The 18,662-nt window shown below is 37.1% G+C and overlaps 1 protein-coding gene across 1 annotated transcript in view; it reads right to left on the bottom strand.

Annotated features, from left to right (window-relative positions):
* Csrnp3 (cysteine and serine rich nuclear protein 3) overlaps positions 1-6,454 on the bottom strand; it is a 74,284-nt gene extending 67,830 nt beyond the window's left edge. Inside the window, exons 1-2 of the mRNA XM_042694190.1 lie at positions 6,402-6,454; positions 5,929-6,099 (exon numbers count right to left, since the gene is read on the bottom strand). Coding sequence (XP_042550124.1) covers positions 5,929-6,076 — 148 coding nt within the window. The 5' untranslated portion in view covers positions 6,077-6,099; positions 6,402-6,454. The remainder of the gene's footprint in view (positions 1-5,928; positions 6,100-6,401) is intronic.
* Positions 6,455-18,662: the final 12,208 nt, after the last annotated feature.

Raw genomic sequence — 18,662 nt, forward strand, 5'->3', positions numbered from 1 at the left:
TAAATCCATAGCTTCAAGGTCTTTTAACAGCTTGGTAAAAAGAACATGACAGCCATGTCCCTGTCATACTTCCTGATAAAGCTTCACATCAATCTGTATCCTAGAGATTCTTGATGTTGATAAAGTTATGAAATGTGGAACCAGTAGGAGGAAAGAACACTGGAGAAAGACTGACTTGGGTGCACATGGTGGCTTGATTATATCTTGTGTTTTCAGAGAGGAAAGGTCAGTCATGGAAGAAAGTGGCAGAGAAAACATGGATTCTAAATCTCAACTTCTGGCCAGGTGCTAGTGGCTCATTCCTGGAGGAGGAGCTTGGTTTGAAGCCAGCCATAGCAGAAAAGTCTGCGAGGTTCCATATTGTAAATAACCAGAAAAAAGCCGGACTAGAGGTGTGGCTCAAGTGGTAGAGCATCAGCCATGAGATGATCATGGCTATCATCAGGCACACAAAAAAAGGAAAAAAAAAAAAACTGTCTCAACTCTTAGGTAAATTATAAATATATTTGGTTTTTAATTTCTACTTTTGCAAAATATGTATCATAATATTGCCCCATTACATAATAATTTTATGTATTAAATCAACAATGGAGATATATTCTATAAATTCAAAACTCAATCCTGTGTAAGAAATCCACTAGTTGTTTGCACATGCAATTTAACATGTCTATGCTTTTATCTCCTGATATTTCTACTTCCTTTATACTATACATTTTATTTGTCAAAATGCTTCTTGCAGGAAAAATAATGCATTCCTTCTGGGGCCATGTTTCATCACAAGCTTCTTGTTAGTCATATAAGGGCCAAGAACCTTGAAAGGACAGGGGAAAAAAATCACACCTCTCCAGTTTCTTTGTAGCATTCCTTTTACAAAGCACAAGCACAAACTGATTAGCTTTAGCCAAAGGGATTTGGTGAAACAAAGCATTCCACAGCCACAAGGAACCTGCCACTTCCATCCCAAGGGAAGTACAAGATATGACCTTGGTTGATCATTGGTGAATAAGCTAGTTGCCTAGCAAGTTCAGAAGTTCAAGGAAAAAGCCCTCACACTCTTCATTGATTTATATTTTGAAGTTGTTAATCTTATAATGCAGTTTTAGCTTAGAATAACAAAGAATTTTCTACTACATAGCTGCTGCCAGCTACCAAACAATCATAAATTTTCATATGTGTATCAACAATGAAATGCTATATTATATGATTTGTTATTACTGGTATAGCACTGGTATCCAGCATATTTAAAATTAGACAGAGCACCTTATAATGAATGAGATTTAAATAAGAACAACCGCATTTTCAAAAATCCCAATTTACATCAAAATTATTTCACAATATTACACAAACTTGATAGTCTTCAAAAGAACCTTTCCTCATTTTGAACAAGTAATTGTTTCTATTTTGACAAAGAAATAGAATTAATCAATAATAAATTTCTAAAGGTTTCTAACTAAAATCACACTAATAAGATACTACAGATAAATGTGCATCTTTATCTCATTGAAATACTATTAACTTGAAATAAGTTTTTTAGAAAAGAGAAATCCTTTTACTTATTCTTCTTATGTTAGTTTAAGTACTCTTTTTTATTATATTTTTATTGTGAAAATACTGTACAGAGGGGTTATAATTACATGGGCAAGATAATGAGTACATTTCTTATGAAGCATTGTAGCCTCCTCCTTTCTTTCCCCTTCCCATCCCTCCCCATCCTCCCCCCCCAATCCTCCCCACCCCCCCCACACCAAAGTTGTAAAGTTCGTTTTCGACATAACGACTTGTTTAAGTACTCTTTTATACAGCAATTTTTTGCTTCTGACTCTGCCATTTCTTCTACTTTATCTTTCTTATCATAAGGTGAATATGTGAAGAAAGAAGAGAATTAAACACAACACTTTTATATTAAATTGATATTTGATTTTCTTTAAGAATCATGAAAACTCGGGCTGGGAAGGTGGCTCAGTGGTAGAGTGCTTGCCTTGCATGCATGAGGCCCTGGGTTCCATTCCTCAGCACCACATAAGCAGGAAAAAAAAAAAAAGCCGGAAGTGGCGCTGTGGCTCAAGTGGTAGAGCGCTAGCCTTGAGCTGAAGAGCTGAGGGACAGTGCCCAGGCCCAGAGTTCAGGCCCCACCACCAGACCCCCCCACCCCCTGCAAAAAAAATCATGAAAACTCTACTACATTCTGTTTTGAACAATGTTAAATCAACATTTAAATAAGTTAGCATGGTCATTGCCATTTATTAATTAAGCTAAATCTTATCAGTAATTTCTTAAGTATCATGAAATGATGGAAAATTTAACACTTGTGGGACAAGTTTTAAGACACCAAGCCATTCTTTGCCATGGATCATGCATTGACTTTGTCTCTAGATGAGTTTTGGTGCTCTGCTTTTCTTATTTAACAGTCTCATAAGAATGTTGCAAACTCCTATATAGTCTTCATAACAATTATGAAAATAGGTTGAGTTAGACATACTTCTTTCTTCTCCTGCTCCAATTCCTACAATCCGGTTTTTTAATCCATATTTTCACTTATATAGTTTCAATATCAATCTCTATTTGGTGGAACCAGGGGCTGAATTCAAGGTCTAGTGATTGCTAGGCAGGCACTCGATCCCTTGAGTGATGCAATGCTCCCAGCCCTTTGGCTTGGATTGAAATCCTCCTATTTAAGCTTCCTATGTAGCTGGGATGACAGGTGAGCACCACCATACACCACTGGTTGAACATAGGGGTCTCATAAACTTCTTGCTTAGGCTGACTTCAAACTTGTATCTTCCTAGTTTCTACCTTCTGAGTAGCCTGGTGGGCCTTCTCTTAGTTTTGATGTTTGTCACTTCAGATAAATTCTCTGAAGTACAGAAATACAAATATTTTACGACTACTATTATTGACAAAGTGCTTTCTAAATTTCACACATTGCTGATAATAGCAGCACAAGTTGCTATAACATATATACCTGGACCACTTGACCAGCAGGAATGTTTTATATTTACAGAGGAGTACGAATTTCTTGTGGATTATTCATACCAGTAACTTAATGTTAGCATTACTTTAACCCACATTTTTAATGCTATTGTTATTCACTGCTTCCTACTATGTGGATTCTCTTTGAGGAAACAATGTGTTTTTAGTCTTTATTTAGAAAAAATTCTATACTATATTAAATGTGTTTTTTTCTAATACAAATTGGTATTCTCTTTCTGTGGGTTGGGAACTGTTATCAGGTAAATATACTATTTTTACATAATTTTTTTATTGAACACATTTTTAAACAGATTTAACAGATTTTTAAGTTGAGTTTATTTTTTCCAATTTTTTCCTATTATTTTCAAGCGTATATAATAATCCTACCATGTATTCCACAATACACATCTTTGCTCATCAATATTTTAAAGATTTATCTGCTTAATCTCTCTAAAACATGTTTTTTTCAAATGTTATGAGATAGAAGTCTAAATTTCTTCCTTTTGAAATTTGCAATAGATACAACTATTTACTTAAAAATCTTTTTCTTTTCCAATGTTCAGTAATGCTCATTTTCTTATATTAGATGATTATATGTGACATAGTGGGATTTTCTATGCTAGGCAAATAATAGTAGGAACAAAACTCAATTATGATTTTTGTTGTTTTATTTGTCTTTTTACTATAACTTGATAGCTAGAATGGTTTCTCAAAGTTTATGGCTTATTTCTAAAACTATCCTATTGTTTTCATTAATTCCTCCAAAAAAAATTGGGTGGGGGGCATTGGTCAGGGCATGAGGGCTACCACTGAGTTCTTTTGCTCAAGGCTAACAATATACCACTTTAAGCCACAGCACCACCTCTCACTTCTGGTTTTCTGGAGATAAGAGTCTCATTGACTTTCCTGCTGTGGCTGGCTTAGAACCAAGATCCTCAGATCTTAGCCTCCTGAGTAGATAGGATTACAGGCATGAGCCACTGCCACCTGACTTCAAATAGAAATTAACATTCTTTTACATTTAAAGAAAATCCAGTTAAGAGTTTTATTGAGATTGTACTGTCATACTTACACATGAGCCTAAAAAAAACATTAGTAGTTATATATCTTTATATGCAGAAATATAATTGGAATCTTTAATAAGTTGTCTTTTCTAACTCTCAGTAAATAATATTTTAAAGATTTGTATAATAATGTAGAATTTAGGAGAAGAATGACATAACAGGAAAAGTAATAACCAGGGTAGGGAACAGGTATATAGATTTAGGCTCAGGTCCTTGGTGATCCTGGGCTAGGCTCCTAGGTTCTCTGAACGCAGATACCAATCAGGTTGGGTATGTATCTAATAAACATTAAGTCCGATTATAACCTTTAATCTAAAATATGTCCCAATGCTTTCGCATCCACCATTTGCTCCACTTGAGCATAGTGAAACCCTATGAGATGATAGTGTTGTTATTACTACTAGCATTAAGACAAAAATAGTAAAGATCTGTCTTTTTTTATTGAAGATCTGTCTTTTTTAAAATGAAAAACACAGGCTCTTTTCATATCATCTGGGTATGTATAACTACCTTTGTTGATTTCCTACTTCACACAAGAACTTTGTCCACAAATACTGTAGTTTTTCCTTCTATAATAGTTGTAATTGTTTTTTACTCCCTGGTTCTAGGACTTCAATTCAGTGCCTGGAGGCTCTCTCTCTCGTGGCCAGCACTGTGCCACTTGAGTCCAGCTTCACTTTTGGCTATTTGGTGATTAATTGGAGATAAGAATCTAATAGACTTTCCTTCCTTGGGATGGCTTAGAACAGTGCTCCTCAGATCTCATCCTCCAAAATAGTCAGGATTACAAGCATGAGCCACCAATGTCCAGCTGTAATTGCTCTTTCACATTTCCCAATTCGTAGTGATTGTGCAAATGAAAGGACTGATTTTAGGCTGTTTACTCATAATAGTTACTGAATTCCTTGTTACCTCTTTCAATATATTTTAATCGGGGCTGGGAAGGTGGCTCAGTGGTAGAGCACTTGCCTTGCATGCATGAGGCCCTGGGTTCGATTCCTCAGCACCACATAAGCAAAAAGAAAAAAGCCAGAAGTGGTGCTGTGGCTCAAGTGGTAGAGTGCTAGCCTTGAGCTGAAGAGCTGAGGGACAGCGCCCAGGCCCAAAGTTCAGGCCCCAGGACTGGACCCCCCCAAAATATATATATATATATATATATTTTTTTTTTAAATCATTTGTTGGGAGGGGGCTTGTCACACTTCTAAGATTAAATTTGGTGTCATAGACATATTAAAATCTTCTTGTTTTTGGAAACATAGACTGAATAAAACAGTTTCAAAGTCAGCTTCCTCTAGCCTATAGACTGCATTACCTCCAACATTTTCCCAAGAGTTCTTTAAACCTCCCTGAAGTCATCTTGCCTAATAGGAAGGGCAAATGCTGCAGTGTGACAGAAAATGGGATTCAAAGGCAAAGCAGAGTTTTATTCCCTTGGTGATCTTTAAACATTATCTAGAAGGAATAGAAAATGAAGACCTTTAGGAGAGTTTTGCTATACCTTTGTCTACATCTCTTTTGAATGCCTGGCTGCCTGCCTACATTCCTAGATCTTTTCTTCCTCCCAGAAATTATTTCAAGTAAAGGAAGAGATAGATAGATAGATAGAGAGATAGATAGATAGATAGATAGATAGATAGATAGATAGATAGATAGATAGATAGATAGATAGATAGATAGATCCTAAAGCAATATAAGAAAAAGAATCCACTGCAATGTCTCAAAAACAGTTCACTTTTAGTTCATTGCCCTATTTGGTCAATTAGAAAAAATGTAAAAGACAAACACACCACAAAGCAAAACAAACAACCAGAAACATATGTCATAATAAAGATAGAAACAAAATTTCCCAGGAGCCTTAAGGAGGACCAGGGAGTCTCAGGTGATCGGTACTCACGGGTGAAATGGTTCGAAGTGGACGGATTGACACTGTCTCCGCTGTCAGCACTGTCACTGCTGGAAACTTCATCATCTGATTCCCGCACCGAGGAGCAGGGTGAAGAGCCATCAACTTCTTCAAACTTCCTCTTTAAAATTCCGCTCATAGCTGCGGTGCTGTCTCATGTACCTGCCACAGAGACAGGAGCAATGGAGCATTGAAATATTTGACCGCCGAATGTGGACCCAGCCTCCAGAGTCATTTTTATGTGGCTTTTTATACGTGAGCTGAGCCGTAGCTTTCCCTTGAAAGGAGCCCTAATCTGACTTTTATTTTTTTCATTGTTAAATTAACATAAATGGAATAAATATTTCACCATTTGGTTACTTAAAATATTTCTATCTTTTTTTTTTTAAGATGTGTTTTTTTTCACTTAATGTACTGTCACAATTTTTCTCCCCATGGCAAATTGAGAAAACCCATTTGAGTACCTGCAATTCTATAAGAAAAATAAATACCCATGTCCCTGGAAGTCTAAAATGATTACTACATTATTCAAAATTCCTCTGGAAGAAACACTAAAAGAAATAGGTAAAAACCTTGATAGTCAAGTTTTAAAATTCAAGGAACCCAATTAGCTGGACATAATAAAGCACTTGAAATCTCCTTGGAATTTTAGGGAGTTTCCATTTTAATAAGGTGAAATTTGTCCCCATGCTACCAAGTGACTGAAGCTGTTGTTACTTTTCTAGAAATTTTCTTAGGGTATTTTTGTGGGAGAGGGAATTAAGGGAGTAGGAAGGGTAGGGAGTTGCGAGTGGCATTCTTCTGTTTCCTGTTTGTTTTTGCCTCCTATCTCCCCTCCCTCCAGGAAGAAGCAGCTTTCTTCTCTCCAGAAGCTACTGTTTCTTCACATTTCCCTTCTTTACCTCAACACACACAGATAAAAGAAGTCCCCCCCCCACCCCGCCACACACACACACACACACACACACACACACACACACACACACACAATGCGAGGGGATTCAGGAAACAAGCTATATATAAATTAGCTTGGATTTATGTACATGATCTTACATTGTAAAATGTAAGCTGATAGTATTACTAAGTTGATTTCAATATTCCATCTTCTACCTCATTTCTGTCAGCTGATTTTAACTCTTATCTGAATTTCTGAAGTCACCCTCTCCTCTCACTGCAGGGGACAGCTGTCAGTCCTGTAGATCAAGAGGGAGCAAATCCCTTAAAACTATTCCCAGATCTGCTGAGTTACATTATCTCAGTATTGCTCTCAGAAATCTCTAAAACCAGCCTTTCTCTGTGCAGATCACAGAGCAAGCAGTCTGCTCAGATCCCTGATCTGGACCAACTCTCCAAGGTCTGATGCAGTAGTTTTCAAAGTGTGCAACTTGCATCAGTAGCAGCCAATATCACCTGGGAGACAGATGGTCAGAAATGAAAATGCTCAGTGCCCACCACAGATCTAACAAATCAGGAGGAAGTAGGGCTTCATGCTTTATGAAGCACCAAATCAGTTGATTTCAATGTACATTCAAATCTCAGGGATACCTGTCTATGCTCTAGAATGCTCCTGATTTTCCTTCCTGCAGACCATGTACCATTCCTAGGGAGGCACATACCCTGTACTCAATTCCTGATCAAAATCTCTTCTTTGGCTAGCCCCTATGTGATGTCTAATGAAAGTAAATACAGTAATAGAGGTACCATTATTATTTCTTTTTAATTTCAGTTTACTCATTCATGTAAGCATGTGCTAAGTAACTGGTATGCGTAGGTTGTAGGGGACACACAAGTTAGAACAAGTTACCTGCTCTCAAATTGCAAATACTTATCCTGCTGGGCTCCTTGAAGTAGAAAAGACCCAAACTCAAGTTCTACACCCTTTGCTTTTATTAATCCATGGCTTTGGTCCAATTACTATGTTAACATTTTATAATGTTTTAAGTTTATTTTTTAATAGTACTGGAGATTGAGCTCAGGCTTGCTAGGCAAGGAACTCTGCCACTTGAGCCATGTTCCCAATGCTATTTGCTTTAGTTACTATTGTATACTCAGATTTATGCACAGGCCAGCCTGTATCATTATCCATGTATTGATACCTCCTGCCATAGCTGGATGACAGGTTCATGAAACCATTCCAAGCTTTTATAGGTTGAGAGGAGTTTCTTGAACTTTGTACCCCAAATAGTCTTGAATAGTAATCTTCCCTAACTCTGCCTTCCAAGTAGTGTGAGCCACTGCACCAGGCTCATTGTCAACTTTTCTGAGAAAAAATATCTCTTTTAAATCTGATTTTATCACTATTCAGATTAGTATATTATTTCCTTCATCTAAAAAAGTGTGAAATGCATAAAATGTTCATACATATCTGTTCAGAGTGATGAGAAAAAATGGATATTTTAAGGAAAGTCTTGAAATAAAAGTAGGACAGAATATACATTTTAAAATGATTCACTTCAAACAAGATGCAAAGTAATTCAAGAGGGAGTGACATAAAGTAATATAAGATGGAAATCTATGTTTAAAACTATACAATTGTAATAAGAGATTACAATGGGAACAGCGAAAAACTCAAAGCCTTCTTAGTTCCCCACTCTTCTTTCCAAGGTTCTTAGGAAAGCAGATTACTCAAGAAGCAAGACACTCAATTAGACTACAAGGAGCAGTCTCACAACACCACAAAAGCATACTTGATGTCCTTCCCCCTTTTTCATTCTCAAGGATGAGAGAAAAGTTTTAGGGATGATATGACAATCAAAGTCTATCTGTCTGTCTGTCTGTCTGTCTCTCTCTCTCTCTCTCTGTCTTTGTCTGTCTGTCTGTGACTGTCTGTCTCTCTCTCTGTCTTTGTCTGTCTGTCTGTCTGTCTGTCTCTCTGTTTTATTAATACAAGTAAGAGTGGGACAGACAAGCAAACGAGTTGAAAGTTGGATGCAGTTTCTGCCTGGATTTGTAGAAGTGAGGAAGCTGAGCTAGTCCCAGGAGAAAAGAAGTGCTGGGAATACTATCTAAGCTAGAAATTAGACATTCAAATAACTACAGGAAAATGTAACCTTTCCAAATACCCATGAAACTGGTTAAGAACCAATTTGCTTGTGTAGCAATGAAGCAAAAAACTTGTCTAACCTCACTGCTGTATTCAAACCACTGGATGAGTGCCATAATGTCATAACAAAATAAGAAGGCCAAAGGACCCAGTGATGGCTGTGTATAACCTTCAGCCTACTTTACAGCGGAGCAGTAAAGGGACATGCAGTTTCTACCCACATCATCTAACCCATCTTACTCGGGGGGGAGGGGGGAGAGAGGAGGGGGAGAGGGGGGGAAGGAGCACAAGAGTTAGGGAGATGACTGTTAAGAAAGCCGTGTCTCAGCTGGGTCCTGGTGGCTCACACCTGTAATCCTAGCTACTCGAGAGGCTGAGATCTGAGGATCGCAGTTCAAAGCCAATCTGGGTAGAAAAGTCCGTGAAACGTTTATCTCCAATAAACCACCAGAAAAACCAGAAGTGGTGCTGTGGCTCAATTGGTACAGCGCTAGCCTTGAGCTGAAGAGCTGAGGGACAGCGCCCAGGCCCAGAGTTCAAGCCCCACGACTGACGAGAGAGAGAGAGAGAGAGAGAGAGAGAGAGAGAGAGAGACAGACAGACAGACAGACAGACAGACAGAGACAGAAAGAGAGACAGAGAGAGACAGACAAAGAGACAGAGACAGAGAGAGAGACAGAGACAGAGAGACAGACAGAGAGACAGAGAGAAAGCCATGTCTGCTTGGTTTGTTTATATACTGTGTTGATTCTCTCAGAATATAAGAACAATAGTATATGGCTGGATAGGTACAGTCCCATGTGAACAGGAGGAATGTCTATGATGTATCTCTCACAGTTCCTTAAGCACCACATACTTAGTCAGTTAAATTTACTCAAATAGAATCAAACAAAAAGGCATGTACATGTTTAGCAGGATTTATATAGCACTGAGGAACTCCCAAAAGTTAGAGAGGCATTCATTTACTCTGAATACAAGAAGCTGAGAGGTCAGCCTAGACAGCATTATCTGCCCACTGCTACCACTGTCTAGTTCAGGAAATGTCTAGTCCAAGGCACCAATGCTTCATTTGGACTAGGATGAAAGCCTCGTAATTATTCTCTCCCACCTAGCTAATGTTTTTTTGCTTGCTATGTGTTTTCCTGGATGAAGACAGAATAACAAATTTAAAGTGCAAATCTAGCACTAACTTAAAACTCTGCAGTGGCTTTGAATTTTCACCATATACAGTTCCAATCCTTGAAGTGGCTTATGAACTCTTTAACAATCTAGCTTAGTTGACTTCTTTATCTTCATTTTAAGACACTGGCCTTGTAGATATTTCATTTCTAGTAATCTTTCCATTTCTCCAACCTGCCATTTTATGACTTCTAGGCTGTTTTCTATACTTTTTCCTCTGATCTTTCCATTTCTTTTCACATCATTTACCACTTTCTACATCTTGATTTTTTTATCTACACATTTCTAAATTTAGTAGTTGTTGTTTTCATCCTATGCTAAAAGATCTATCATTGTTTTCACCTTATGCTAAAACATGTAAAGAGATGAATATTTGTTTTCTTCATTGACATTGGAGGGGCATAAAACAATGTTTTATAGGTAATAGATATTATGGGAATAGATTAAATCCTTTCATTTCTACACTTTAATTTCAAAAGGATGTCTGATTTCTCTGCTAGACTGGAAGCTCCAAAAAAACATATATCATCTTCACTTTACCTACCACATTACTTCCCCTTTCTAACAAAATATCTGGCATGTTTCTTTTAATGAGAATCAAAATAAGAGATAAAACGGGTCTCAATGTAACATAAAATGTTTCTGCTTCTGAGCAATAGAAAAGCCAATTCTAGATTAACAAAAATGAAAAACATGTTGGAAAAAGACTGAACAAATTTGCACTAAAACCAAACAGAAAACCAAAAATTTTAAATGCAGAGACCAGGAAGACTTCTGGAATTACAGCTGTAGAAATTCTTTTATCTTTTCCCTTGAGTTGTATTCTTACTAGTCCTAAGCTTCAGTAAATTGTACATCTCATAGTTCAAGTTCAATGCTCCAAAAACTGGGCCATTTTTTTTTTTTACCTACTTTGGATCAGGTGTTTGTCAAATGATCATTCAACTACTTAGCCAATGAGCAGAGAGGAAGACATAGGAAGCAAGGAGCCACCCAAATAGATTTTACTCCAGATAAGCTCACTCAGAAGCTTAATAACTTCAAATGTATTTCAAAGCCAACATCCTCTCCTCGTGCAACATGGTTTTATCTTATATCTTCATTCCGTATTTCAATTTATTTCTTGCCAAGATCTTGGGAATTCTCTGTCTCTGTCCTTCAAGACCTTGTCTTGAAGTTAAATTTAATTAAGAACTACCTTATTATAAAACATTAACAAATTATTTGTTAACAGGTTAGTTTAACTCCACCTATTCTATTTCACATTTCATTTGATGTAACCATGACTCAGAAGTTTCTGAATACACTGATGAAGAGAAGTGCTCAAAAATATTGATGAAAAAAGGACATAGGTTTTCTATGGCTACAAGCACAACTAATTCATTTAATACATTTATGGCCCACTGGGAAGATAACTAGAACGGTGAGACCAAAGAGGAAGTATTACAACCCACTATGAAAGAAGATGGGGTGCAATGAGTCCCACGAAATAAATATGTCAAAAGGCTGAAGTTAAATTCTGTATATGTGTTACAATCTTCTTCTCCTTCTTCTTCTCCTTCTTCTTCTCCTCCTCCTCCTCCTCTTCCTCTTCCTCCTCTTCCTCCTCCTCTTCTTCCTCCTCATCTTTCTCCTCATCTTCGTCCACCTCCTCCTCCTTCTTCTTTTTTGCTGGTCTTGGGGCTTGAACTCTGGGCCTGGGTTCTATCCTTCAGCTCTTCAGCTCAAGGCTAGCACTCTACCACTTACTTGAGGCATAGTGCCACTACTGGTTTTCTGGTGGTTTACTGGAGTTGAGAGTCTCATGGACTTTCCTGCTTGAACTAGCTTTGAACTGTGATCTTAGATCTCAGCCTTCTTAGTAGCTAGGATAACAGACATGAGTTACCAACTTCCAGCTCTCATTTTGTTCTTCTTTTTATTTTATAATTTTTATTGTTATTATAAAGGTGATGCACAAAAGGTTTACAGTTACATAAGTCAGGTAATGAGTACATTTCTTTTTGGACAATGTCACCCCTTCCCTTGGTCTCTCTCCCAGTTTTTCCCTCCCATCCCCATACATTATTATTTTTTTTTCAGTTGTGGGGCTTGAACTCTGAGCCTGGTCACTGTACCTCAGCTCTTCAACTCAAGGCTAACTATCATTTGAGCCACAGTACCACTTCCCATTTTATGGTGGTTTATTTGAGATTAGAGTCTCATGGACTTTCCTGCCAGGGCTGGCTTTGAACCATGATACTTAGATCTCAGCCTCCTGAGTAGCTAGGATTACTGGCGTGAGCTGCCAGCACCGGGCTTATTTTTTTTTATTTTTTGAGATTATATTTTATTGTAAAGATACTGTACAGAGGGGTTACAGTTACCTGAATAAGGGAATGAGTACATTTCTTGTCAAACATTGTTATGCTCTCATTTGTTTTTTCCTACTATCCCTTCCCTCCCCGCCCCCACCTCCCTCACTTCCCCCCCCCCCCCACACACACAGGTTGACCCATTGTAACAATGAGATGGAGAGGTGGGAAGGGAAAAGATGGTAGGGGAAAAACAAAGGAAGAGATAATAATGCTGGATAGGAAATGTACTTATTACCCTACTCATGTAACTGTAACCCCTATGCATACTATCTTTAAAAACATATTTTAAAAAAAGATGATGCTAAGAGAAGGGATACAAGAGGTTATTCTTTGTTGTTGTTGTTGTTAATGTACTATGTGATTTTTTTTTTGTTTCTTTTGTATGTTCTTCCCCCTAAGGTATATCCCTTGTTGTCACTGTACTTGATTTTGGTACCTTTCATCTTGTATACACATTTATCTAATTTGGGTAGGGGAAGGGAAATAACAAAATGCTGAAACAAGGACACAGGGTGACCCATTGCAACAATGATCCTCACAAGACACTAAGTTGGAAATGATCATTTTGTTCTTTTGACGGCCTAAAAAATCCCACAGCTTTCATGGGCTACTCGCTGACTTCTTACAACCCTACAGCCATTTGTCTAATGTTTAAGCTTTCCTCTGTCCCTATTTCATAATGTTTTGTTATTTATTTAAAAGAAATTATATCTTAGAATATTTTCTTTACCCCCAAACCGCGAGGATCAGGTTGTCTGTTTTTTTTTAATGCCACCTTGGCATGACCAGATTTCGCAAGTTAAAAATACACCATATCCTGCTGATTATGAGTTTCTGCTAAGAAGAAATAAATAATGTTTGGGAGAACTTATACCAAAATTACTTTTTTGTATTTTATGAAATCTAAACTTAAATGAATGCATTTTTTTTCAGACAACCCTCATTGATTTTGAAGTAACTGAATGTTTAAACAACAGACATTTACATAATAAAAGCCAGATATGGACTGGAACTATGTGCAGGAATGTTTTATTCCTCTCCTTTATCAATCAGATGAAAACCAGTGTATAAAACATGTCATTGTGGAGAGTCATGAATTTACCAATCATAAAGGTTAAATGATGGTTAAGGGCTGGTCTGCCTATCACTGAAGATCTGTACTGTAGCAGAAGCACCTCTGGCGAGGCAACAATTTGCCTGTATAGTAATGAGACTAACAAGCATTTTTTTTTCATTTGGTAATGAGACAGTCTATTTAGTGACATACAATCTCTTTCGTAGGCCCGATGAGTAAAGGCATAGTTCACTGAGTTCCCAGTTTATCGGATCTGGTAGGTCCTTATTCCATATAGCTCTTTCAGTGACTGAGGAAATAGTCACTCATGAACAATAAGAGACAGGGTCTTATCGTTGCACTGTTAATTGAGTACACTTTAAGCAAAGTGAGAGCAATCTTTAACTGTAAAAATTGGTAACAAAATGATTCTTTTGAGTGGTGACACAGAATGTAGGAAGGGGCTAATTAGACAACTTATATTACAATGATGCATAGAAAGGGTAAATTTTCTTTTGTTCATGATTCCTCAAAGAAAATAAAAGTTATTTTGTATTTTTTCCAAAACGTCTCCTACAAACACAAAATGCTAAAAAAAAAAAAACCAAACTGTAACAATATATTATTCTAATGAACTTGATAAGGGAAGGGTACTCTCTTTGCTCAACATGGACTTAGGGCTCAGGAAACATCAGGATCTAAAAAGGCTTTCCTTCAAGATAGGAAGTAATTCTGATAGCTGTTTTGCTAAATTGATATGATGAGGTAAGAGCCAGGGGAAGCACATTGATAAAAGGACTTGGAGCAGCTCTCCTATGACAACAAGGAGCTTCCCTGGGAGAAGGAAGATTGTTTTTCAAGGTGAAAACACCAGCCAGATTGTCTTTTGGGCTGGATGGAAGAGGACAGTGGTGCATTCGATCTGTGGTGTGTAGGGTCTACTCCAACATTTAAGAAATAACTCCATTAATATAGAATACATTCTAAAGTAATTTGGGGGCGGCAATAAGTTTTGGCCAAATGTCTCTAAATACATAGATATTTAAATTTTACTTTACTTAAAAATCTAACTAATCCTCTCCATATCCAGTTTTCTTTAATCCTGATTTTGAATAATTTATGATGTTTTTCCCTTTCACTGTTACATTCATTGAAAATTGTCAATAGTCAATAGCTGTTATCACACAAATAATCATTTAAGCAGCTATCTTTCTAAAAGAAATCATTTTGGCAAGGTTTCATACTATCTGAAAAAAGCATATGTTTTCCCAAGATGTTTGACTTAGTTCAGTAAACTTTTCTTTGTTCAGTCTTTAAATTTGCTCTTTTATTTCCTTTCTTCTAACTCATTGGATTTCTATATTACTGCCTATTAGCCTACAGTGCTAACCAGTCCAAGTAAAAACATTTCTTCAGTGCTAAGTATTAAGTGTCATCATATTTCTCTGAATCACCCACAGTCAAAATTAATTCCAAGTGTTATTTTGAAGACCTCTCTTTGGTTCAGTCATAACAATCCTGGTTTTTGTTTCTTCCTCTAAGAATGATCTTGTATAAACCGAGGTCTCCTTAAAACCCAGTAGAGAAGTTGTATACACTTTGCTTTATCTGATTTTTTTATTCCAATGTTTATGTCACTTACATTATATTTATGTGTTTGTGTTTCACTTATGTATGCCTACAAACCCAGAGAAAAACAAGGCAAAAACTATTAATTATATCAAGGATTGGAGAAAATGAATTAGACTTACATTTCATGAAATCTATTATGAGAACCCACATTAATTATTTGCCAAAGATTCTTTGCAGGCCAGGATTAGAACTCAGTATGCCTGCACTAAGCTCTCAACCATTAGGATCTTTTCCAGTAAATCACAGATGGCAGCTATAATACACAGTATTTTTATTAAAAGCAAAAGGTGCACATGGATGTGGAGAGGGAATCCTTCAAAAACTATATTTAATGCAGTTATTAGAAAATAAACCTCATTTCATGGTATTTGGGTAATTATAACTAAGCAAGCAAAAGGGGGCCTTGAACATTTATCACTCCATACATTCTGAGAAAGCTTGTCCTTTCCCCAAAATAGTTAGAAAAATCTTCTTCTACATACTAGGGCCATTGCTGCCTAAATCCATTTGGCAAAAAAGTAGCTTATCTGCTGCCAGAAGGAGAGAGATTTGGCATTGATTTCACAAGGTAAAATCCCATAAGGTGTTTCCATGGGGCACTACCAATGTGAAAAACGCTGCTGGTAGATTGCCAGTGTGAAAAGAACGTGTCAGCCAGAGGCACTGCTCTTGTCCAGGTGGCAGTGTAAGCCAAGAACCCTGGGAGCACTCCTGCCTAATAAATATTTTTGTTGGAGAAATGACCGTGGGATTCCTTGCTTATGTATAAATTCCTTATGCAAAAGTTGCCTGTGATTTCTGAGTTACTTCTTATACGGTGAATCTTAACCTTTGGCAGCTTGATGATTTACCATTTTGAGAATTTGATGAAAGAAATGAATACTTTTCCTAGAAGAAAAAGAAGTGCACATAAGCACAAATGTTTGCCATCTATTCGTGGATTTGCAAGAGAAGAACTTCTGCTCGATGATTAGGACACACCCTCTGCTTTGGTCAATATCCAGTACTGAGAGAATGATTCATTGTGAACACTTTAGTACAGTGTATCAAAGAAATCTGAGAATCTGTCATCTCCTTCCCTACTCCCTTTATAACCTCTTTCTAGTATAGAGCTCATTCCACCTTTCTCATGTTCTCTTTTCATCTTTTTCCCATTACCTTCTTCTCCCAACCCCAGGAGCTTAGATTGAACACTCTGCCTTTTCTAGATAAGCTCTCTACCATTGAAATACATCCTAGATCTCTTATATTTCTGACATGTGAGACAGAGGAGCAACTCCATGTCCTGGAACATCCCCTTCCAATTTTTCTTATTTTTTTTTTCAGTTGTCATGGGGTTTCTTAAATAACTACCAATCACTAGCCTTGTTTGTAAATCTTTGGCATGAAAAAAAGGAGTTGTAGTATGAGATACATTTTCTAAAAGAATGCCTGCCTTTCCTAAAAGATAGTTACAAGGATCACAGACAGCTTTTGGTGAACACCTACTATAAGCCAAATACTTTGCACCTACTCTCTTCAACATTCCCTCAAACCCAAAATGTAAGTGTAGAACTACCCTCTCACTCAGCAATTTGACTCCTGAGCATTTATCCAATAGAACACAAATGAAGCTATAATAAAACCACCAGTGCAACCATGTGCATTGCAGTACTACTTATCAGGGCCAGGAAATGGAATCAGCCCACTCAATGGATAAATGCATCAAGATCATGTGGTACATACATTCAAAGCATTTTTAGCAAGGAAATTGAGCTTTCAGAACTCTGGATCTTTAGCTTAAAGCTGTAGAGCTGACCCTGCCCTTCTGGAGAAATATTCCAGAGCAGTAACACATTGGGATTAAGTGATCTCTGCCTTGGCAACATCTGGCCCATGCATTTACCATCCTTATGACTTTCTATTAAGATTGCTGACTTGTCTAGCAGTTTTTCTCAATTTACTGTTAAGTTCCTTATGCACTGAATTATATTCGAAAGTGTGTTCAGTAAATTATGGACATATTTAAACTAGTTGTTAAAAGGTGGCATAATTTTAAGTATGAACATTTATTTCTGAGTTTCAATTTCCACTTCTATGAACACAAGAATCAAGGTGTGACTAGCAAACAGAAGCTTGCCATGTAGACTACAGGGTGAAATCCCTGATCTCTAGGCAAGTGTTACTCTTGCCTCATTATTCATACCCTCTTCCTTCCCTTTACAGACTCTAAAAACCTCACTGGTGGAGATGACATGTCTTGTAGGAAAGGGGGTAGATTCTTTTACACTGTTTGTGGGGTCCCAAAGAAACTCCATACTTGCACTTTGTCTCACTGGACTTAGTATTCATTTAAGAAAGCCAGAACTCTGTTTTGATTCCTCTGGCCCTAAACAGTGATTATCATGTGATGTTTGACAAAATAGCATAATTAAATATGCATACTGGTTTGGATTTCAAAACCCCTTCCCTAAAGTTACAGGATGCTGTTTAGGTAACAAGAAAAGAGACATTTAGACAAGAACACAGTAAGCTTTCTTTTTTCTTTTTTTTTCTTTTTTCTTTTTTTTTCGGTCATGGGGTTTGAACTTTAGGCCTGGGCACTGTCCCTCAGCTCTTCAGCTCAAGGCTAATGCTCTATCACCTGAGCCACAGTGCCACTTCTGGTTTTCTGAGTGGTTTATTGCAGATAAGAGTCTCACGGACTTTTCTGCCTGGGCTGGCTTTGAACCACGATCCTCATATCTCAGCCTCCTGAGTAGCTAAGGTTACAGGCGTGAGCCACTAGCACCCAGCTTCACAGTGAGCTTTTAAAACTTGGAAAATTCATCCCAGGCCACTTGTAAGTTTGAGCAACAAAAGTACTAAATGAAGTCAATGAGAAATTTATTTTCTATGCTTGCTTTTAAAGCTAAATAACAGTACTTAGCTTAATTCCTTGAACAATTGGCAAGACTTACCACACTAAGGGGAAAAAGGACTGCACAGAGTTCCAAAGTAGAAGAATTCAGAATAGTTAGGAGTGCAGGGTTAGGATATGGCATTGTTTTTTTCTATTTAGTACTTAAAAGTTTTTCTTTAATCTTTCAGAAGGCTTTTGATAGTGAAATAGACCAAACAGTGTAGATCAAGGGTATTTAAGAGATATGTCCTCCTTCAGAGGTACCATCAGTCTAGTGCAGAGAAAAAGAAACTTAAAAAACACATTTCCTTCAAGAAAATATGTCAAAATAAAATAAGCTCAAGCTTTAGAGCTATATTCCTCTAAGCACTGGGATTCTTCCAAAGACACCATATAGAAAATTTTAAAAGAAATTCAAAACTAAAACAAATAGAAAAAACTACTTTGGATACTTGTTATAAGATGAATCACCATCTTAAGAAAGATATAGATTTTTACTATCCAAGAGAAAGAACAATAGTTATTTAATCTACAGCTGGCATTGTATTAAGCAGTAATTGGCAGAAATAATATGTAGTT

The sequence above is a fragment of the Dipodomys spectabilis genome, unplaced genomic scaffold (assembly GCF_019054845.1).
Source record: "Dipodomys spectabilis isolate Male_0828 unplaced genomic scaffold, ASM1905484v1 ptg000174l, whole genome shotgun sequence".
Classification (NCBI taxonomy): Eukaryota; Metazoa; Chordata; class Mammalia; order Rodentia; family Heteromyidae; genus Dipodomys; species Dipodomys spectabilis.